Source organism: Tinamus guttatus, unplaced genomic scaffold (assembly GCF_059628265.1).
Source record: "Tinamus guttatus ecotype Peru unplaced genomic scaffold, ASM5962826v1 Tinamus_guttatus_pri_ptg000470l, whole genome shotgun sequence".
NCBI lineage: Eukaryota > Metazoa > Chordata > Aves > Tinamiformes > Tinamidae > Tinamus > Tinamus guttatus.
Window position 1 is genome coordinate 176,870 of NW_028289004.1, and position 7,606 is coordinate 184,475.

At 41.1% G+C, this 7,606-nt stretch overlaps 1 protein-coding gene across 1 annotated transcript in view; it reads right to left on the reverse strand.

Annotated features, from left to right (window-relative positions):
• The window catches only part of CTPS2 (CTP synthase 2), a 64,461-nt gene extending 56,903 nt beyond the window's left edge, over positions 1-7,558 (reverse strand). The window contains exons 1-5 of the mRNA XM_088532738.1: positions 7,540-7,558; positions 4,751-4,813; positions 3,087-3,292; positions 841-1,011; positions 470-570 (exon numbers count right to left, since the gene is read on the reverse strand). Of these exons, the coding sequence (XP_088388864.1) occupies positions 470-570; positions 841-1,011; positions 3,087-3,252 (438 nt within the window). The 5' untranslated portion in view covers positions 3,253-3,292; positions 4,751-4,813; positions 7,540-7,558. The remainder of the gene's footprint in view (positions 1-469; positions 571-840; positions 1,012-3,086; positions 3,293-4,750; positions 4,814-7,539) is intronic.
• Between the last annotated feature and the right edge of the window lie 48 nt (positions 7,559-7,606).

Here is a 7,606-nt window from a genome sequence, read left to right on the forward strand (position 1 = left end):
AAGTTTGATTTATAAACACAGGAATTAGATATTATTCAAAGACAGAGCTATAACAGAGACACTAAACACTGAATAGAATAATTGTCTCAAGTTTGTGGAGCGAACGTATTTCAGAATATAGTCTTCCTATGCCCCCATGTGGCTTCTAGTAGAACTGCATATTTATGTTCAACCAGGACTAGGAAACCTTCTGGAGAACTACACTTACACTTGATACACAAACGCAATTTAACTCCCTCAGTATTTCACAATTGAAAGACAGTTATATGCATCATCGAAGCCCGTAAAAATGTATTTTATGCATCTGGAACTATACTGACAAAATAACATGGAAGAAACAGAAAATTAAGTTTTAAGTTAAAGTACTGATAGTCCTACCATTTGTTAATGTACTTGTGCAACTTTTCTACTTATTGTTTTTCTGCTTATTTTAAATGAATTGAGAGCAAAAAGAACGGAACCTGCTTGCCTCAATAACACATATCTGTGGCTCTTTTCTGTCATCATCCACGGGAACTTTTGCCTGATTCATTACCCATTCCTGAACCGCATCAGTGATGTGTGGAACAACTGCAAGACAACGCAACACAAACAAATGAAGCACTTCGTATTTTAGGCCACTCTCAAAGGAAATGAGCAGGAAGTGGAAACAGAACTACTAGCCCCCTTCTATATTCCTCCTTTCCCTAATCCCAGAAGCCCAGCCTCACAAAAACAGGACCAGATTTGCTGAGAAGGAGAGAAGGAGCAAGCCAGTGACTGCTCTATCAGCATCTCTAGCCAGAGCATGCTTTTGTGGAGACTGAACGGAGCAGCAACCCACAGAATTAAAAATATCACCTTGCACAGTTTTTCCCAGGTAATCACCATGTCTTTCTTTATTGATGACATGCTGATATATCTTCCCAGTGGTGATGTTGTTATCTTTATACAGACTAATGTCCAAGAATCTCTCATAATTTCCCAAATCTAAGTCAACTTCTCCACCATCATTCAGCACAAAAACTTCACCTGAAAAAAAGTTAAATCGTTAAAAATAATATGATAGCTTAGGAGAAAAATGTTAACAGACAGAAAAGCAATAAAATAATCAGCAGTTACTAAACAAACAGGAGTACCACAAACGTACCTTACAATTGAGGAATTGCTTTTAAGAGTGATATAGGGCAATACTTTGTATCACAAGCACATGCTACAGCTACCTCTGTGTCCCTGTCCTGTGTGACTACTTGATACAATTAACTCTTCCAAAGAATGTCTATCCTGCAGTCACAAATGCTTTTGAAAATGAAGTTATATTAGCAAAATATTTAAGTGATTTAAAAATATTTCATGGGCATTTCAACAGCCTACTACAATCCTTGATGGGAAGAAAGCAATTTTCACATGCGATAAATCAGCTCTAGGCAATGTGTTAATTCACATGGCAGCCAAAAACTGTGTTTTTCTAAGCATGAATTCTAACACATTTTCAAAGTGCTTCATCATAAATTCTTGCTCGTTGAATCTATTTTATGATTAATGAGTAAGACCTGGATCTGGAGTAAAATTATGAGGAATATAAATACTTCCACAAATATTATCATTGTTCCTTATTCAGTTGTTTCAAAGTGTAATTTAGTCCATTACATACATGGCCAGGGTTATTTCTGACCCTGAAAAAACCTAGAGAGAATTTTCCACGGACTGCAGTGGAGTTTGCTTCAGGGTTCAGACTTTTCTTAAACCCCTAAGGAATGTGTAAATCCTGAATCTTATCAACTTCTGAAGCAATTAAACTTACTGCCTCCACTCTAGTTCCTAAGATGGAAAGCTCTTCAGGAGATCCTTAAAGGATTTGCCACGAGCCAATGAATCAACAGTGGGATAAGTTACAGGAGTAATGCACAAGAAAACAATAATAATTAATATTATTATTGTTGTTGTTGTTGTTATTTGATATTTATTCTTATTATTCCCCTGAAGATTTACTCTGGCTTATGGATATATATACTCCACCTAGATAAAACTCTCTGCTTCAAAATAAACAGTAAAAGAAAAAAACACATATAACGGAGTGAATGACATGCTTAATGCTGTGGAGCATTGAGCTCCTACTCAGTATCCCCAAATTGCCACCTCAGCCAACAGAAACAGAACACAGCCAAAATTTCTCACAGAGAATTAAGGTTTTGCTTTGTTTTTAACAATAATCTTTTTTTAAAAAAAAAAAGGAAATAGACAAAAAAATATCACTTGGCTCATATTTTCACAAAAGTGTTAATAAAAGTGCTTGCCATTCAGCTAATTTGTCCTAACTATCTTGCTGGCTAGTGCTTTTTCACAAGTAATAAGAAAATTGTCTGCAAATGGAGAGGAAAAAAATGCTAAGTGAGAACAGCATGTCGCATTTGCCCTCTCTTCCCCAGCATTTGAGACAGGGCAAAAACACATTCTGACAATCTCAAGTCATTGCAGAAATCTTACCACTAAAGGTAAAGTCAGAACTTTCCCAGTCCGGTGCCTACATTGCAGTGGATATACACCTCAAAATTCACAACTTCTGGATTAGTTAAATTTGGCTTTCTGAGAGAGGGCTGGTATACTGGTGCTTCCTCCACTTTGGAAGTAAAACAATCATTTTTCAGCTCTGCCATAGGGTACAGTGTGGGGGTGGGGGGGGGATGGTTTTTTTTTTTTTTTTTCCACTAGCTTTTAAGAGTGGAAAGTGTGCATATATGGAGGTTGGAAGATCAACTCCAAAATGTTGGTATTGATTATAAGCAAGCAGATAAATTTTAGCAAAGAAAAAGAATTAGAAATATCTGTTTGTTGAAAGAACTTTGGAACTCTGAAAACAACTGTTTTTAATGAATGTACTAATAATATGTCAGAGAGCTAAAGTAACATTCTCCTTTATAAATGAGGAAAAGCTAGATGTGAGACTGTCTTGTAGCTCACTAGCAATATTTGTTTTCAGAAAGAAATTCATGGGCAATAACCTGGAAAACGATACCAATCAAATGTGCTTTGAAAATTCAGCTCCTAAAATTTTAAGATGATTTAGTCTTTCCTGTGAGACTAAAATAATCCTTTATCTAACATACCATGTTCATACGGCGAGAAGGTTCCAGCATCTATGTTTATATAAGGATCGATTTTGATTGCAGTGACACGGAGACCACATGATTTCAGTATGGTGCCAATGCTGCTTGCAATGATCCCTTTTCCAATGCCTGAGATGACACCACCGGTAACCAGGATGTACTTCATTGGAAAATCAGCAGCAGCACCCAGATCATGAGCTGGAAATCTAAAATGACGAAGATATGCCTGTGATGAACACCAGTTCAGCCCAGGGAAGAGCACAGGCCCAATATGCAAAGAATGAAAGCTAGGATGGTCTTCAGAGACAAACAATAAAATAATCTCTCACCATTTTAGACTCTGGGAGTAGGATTCCTCTCCCCAGCTTATACATCAATATCTAAACTAAGCATCTGAGTCCTCTCCATAGTAAATGGAGGACAGATGCCATTTTGATACACTGTCCCTTGGAGATGCCAGAGATGGGCATTTCCAAAGGATGCTTCACCTGATCCATTTCTCTCTTGTGACAGCAAAAGGTTTTAAGAACCACAAGTTAGGCAAGATTAATTTCATCCTTGATACTTTCCAGTTCCATCTTTCAGTTGCCTTCTCCAAGTCACTCTAACAAATATTTCAGCAAAGGTCTCACAACATCCTACAGATCAATGGAGCATGAGACCATGAAAGAAAAAATGAACAGAAATTTCCCTTCTTGCACAAGAGTACATTACTGATCATCAGCCTAGAGTCTTTTCCTCATATGCCTACCCTTTCTCCCTCTCCAATAATCACTGCATGAGAAAAACAGAAAAAGAATCATTCAGAATCTCCGGAGTATTCTGCAAAGTAAGAGTTAATAACATGCCGGAAGACAGTGTTATATACTATCTAACGTTTCAAATGTAGAGAAACATCCACTGTCACAACATAGATTAGTATCTTGATTTCAGATTTCTCTGAGAACTACACCATGGGGCCTTCAACATATCAAACTTTTGCATGTCTCAGCTTCCTTTTCTGTAATGGGAAGTAATTCAAGCTTTAATCAGAAGAGATACAACATCGTATTTCACAAAACTTTACAATAATGTAATAATAATAATAATACCAGCATATACTACAAAAATTATTTAGGAACTTTCTATCTCGAAAGCTTGGCTCTTTATAAAAAAAAAACCTAGCTAATTAAAGCTACATAGCCTGGATAAAGCTACAAAGAAGAAAAAGAAAATTATGGTAAGATTTAAATATGATACTGAGAAAGCCATAAGATTTAGGGAAAAACTGCTATGCCATTTTGCAATGACTACCTCTTATTTCTTTGGTTTAGCTTAGACCTTTCATCTAGTCTGTTATTGTTTTTTTCATAAATTAAACTGCCAGTGGACTTTTGTTCTTATTATGTTTAGAAAAGACTCACTAACATTTATTTGAAAACAGGCTAAAATTCACTCCTGTACATAATGTCGGAAAGGAGCAAATGAGTGACAGATTACCTTTCAAGATACTTATGTTTATCAGGAAAAATCTTTCAAGTTACAAAATTACAGACATCCACACACAGAACAGTAAAAACAAAGGTATTTTTCAGTGTTTCCATTACAAGTATTCAATAAGACGAACAGTAGAAAGTCAGAGTTATCAAACATACATAAGAAGTTAAATAATTTTGAAACTCTACCTTTTCTGATATATAGCCGTAAGCAACACGGACCTTCTCAGTGTTACAGCATCCCAAACAAGCCTGAAAAGCAGAAATCAATGCACATCACTGTTTTTGTAAATCTGTAAGACAAATTTTAGGAGACACATTTTCAGAAAGGTTCCTTTAGAAGACACTGATATGGGTGCAAAACTTGACTGTTAAGTGCAAAACAATTACACAAAACTTTTTTTAAAGTGTAACCATCCTCTTTAGGATTAAAATATGTGTTCACAGTATGAAATACAGCTGTTAAGATCTAGATTTACATGGTAAATTAAGAAAATATTTTACAGTAAGGCATCTCTATCCCGGACAAAAAATAACTACAAATTATGCTTTGGAATATTGTCATATGGTAGATCACAGTTTATAAACTACTGCTATCTCTACAATTTGCTCTGTTGTTCTCCAGCCTCTTCTGACTTTTACACATGCACAGATTTTGCTTTCTTTTTTCAGCTCCATCTGCATGCTGCGTGTTTCTTACCAAAACTGCTTTCACATTACGTTCAGAGGTTGGTAGGTGCTAATCCTTCTACTGATTTTTGAATAATGACAGCACCGATCCCACAGAGCTGAAATTCTGGGGTCAAGAACGATCTTTCCTTACCAATACCTTGCTTTCCCTAATCCACCTGAAAGAAATGCAAGAAGTATGTCCTATACTGGGACAGCATGGAACACCACGTGATGTAGCAAGGCTCAGGATAAACCTGAGTACAGTTCTTCAAACTTTGGTAGTAAGCAGCACTGGTGAATGACCACTGTGGCTCTTCCTTAGACTATACTGCAGTACTGTAAATAAGATCCTAGATTTTCACGAGGCAAAGTTTAAGAACATAACAACAGTGACATTCTTATGCTCGGTAACCAGAAGTCATGATTTAATAAACTATTACTTCCTTGTCAGTGCGGACAAAGGGGAGATGATAGCCATCAGAAGTATGTAACTTCAAACACAAAGATGATTCTCAGGAGAAAAGGACCCTTGGAATTTATTCAGGACTGGTCATGGGTGGGCTCACATCAAGCACTAATGAAAAAAACAAGAAGAAAAAAGAAGAAAAAAAGGGGAGCATCCCCCCTCGTTATTTGCAAATACGCCAGACATGAATTCAGAATAGCATAAGGCAAATCAATATATGGAAAAAAAATGGGCATTCATTTCATAAAACAAGCAAAATCAGGAAGTAAGTAGGACAAATTTTAAAGACCTATAAAGCATAAATGTGGTCCACACAAGAAAAAAAGAAAAATTATTTGATGTCACCAGATATTAAGTGTTCCCTACTATTTTTTTTCTTAAGATGTAACTTTTTTCTCTTTTTAACAGCACAGGTTTTAAGATTTGGAGCATACCTCCATTTCAGACATTTCAGACTCTTCCCTCACAAATCTGACAACATAGTTCTCAACATTAGCATTTTGTAACCACCTAAGCCACTTTCAAAGCTATTTCCAGAAAGGAAAAAAAAAAAAAAAAAAAAGGAAAGAGAAATAAATTTAGTCAACTAACAGATACAAATCTTGAATATTTGGCAGATCAAAGTTTGCAAACTCCACTGACTGGAACTAAAATGAACAGCTCTCTGTAATTCTGCAGGAACAGCAGCTTAAGGAAATGCACTGTTTACTTGTGATCGATAATACTTCCACCAGGAAAAAAAAAAAAAAGAGAGAGAGACAGAGTGTTGCGGAAAGTAATAAGTGCTGTGAAAAATGGCAGGTAGGCTCCTCTGGGCATCAACTCAGGTTATGGCCTTTCCTCCATCCACTTCAGCAGCCAAGACGCACATCGCAGTTTTATTTTGCGCCCTTTCGCTTAATACCGCCACTCACAAGTATTCAACCGTCCCCAGTTACGGCATTACTCGTAGTAGCGCAGGCAGCACGGGCAGTGCAGCTGGAGCGCCGGGGGAACAACGCGCCCTTTGCACACCGGGGAGCGCAGCACCCACAGGGTTAGAGCTCCGGCGTTAGGGACCCCGGGCCGGCACAGCGAGGGCGGCCGTTGGCGGCGGCCGTTGGCGGCGGCCGTTGGCGGCGGCCGTTGGCGGCGGCCGTTGGCGGCGGCCGTTGGCGGCGGCCGTTGGCGGCGGCCGTTGGCGCATAGCCGTGTCTCCCGGAACGCCGCTTTGGAGCCGCCGCGGGGAAGCACCTTGCTAACGGACAAAAATCTATTTTTAACATTTTCTGAGGCCTTTAAAGGTCCCGGAGGCGAAGCGGGGTCCCCCGCGGCCTCCCGGCAGCTCCGCCGTGCAACAGCCCGGGAAAGCAGCCCGGCGGGCGCCCGCCCGCAGCCCGCGGCCTCAGCCTCGCAGGCCGCTGCCCGCGGGCTCCCGGGGAAGGCAGGTTCAGCCGCCTCTGCGCGGCCAGCAGCAGAGGTTGCACCCAGGCAAAGCGGGTCACCGGCGTCGCCGCGCGCTTCTAAGCACTAAAGTAACCGCATGTTCCTTTCCAACAGAAGGAAGTCTCTAGGGGAGGGGGCAAAAAAGCGTCTCCCACCATTTGACTGAAAGAAACACAGGGCCCCCAGCCGCTGCCTCCAGACCCTCTCCTTCCCCTGAGGACTCCTGCGGCCTCCGCCCGCTCAGCCAGGGCCGAGCGGCGGGCGAACCCCGCTCCTTCCCAGGGCTGAGGAGGTGGCAAGGGGCGCTGCGCCCGGGGCGCGCACCCGGCGGCTCCCACGCGGGGCAGGCGGCTCCCGCGTGGGGCAGGCGGCCCGGGCGGCGTCGCCCCCGCCCCCGGGAGCGGCGCCTTCCTACCTCGCCCGCCGCTCGGCCGCTCCGCCCCGGGGCGGGCCTCGCCGCGCTCGGAAGTGGCGTACGCGGA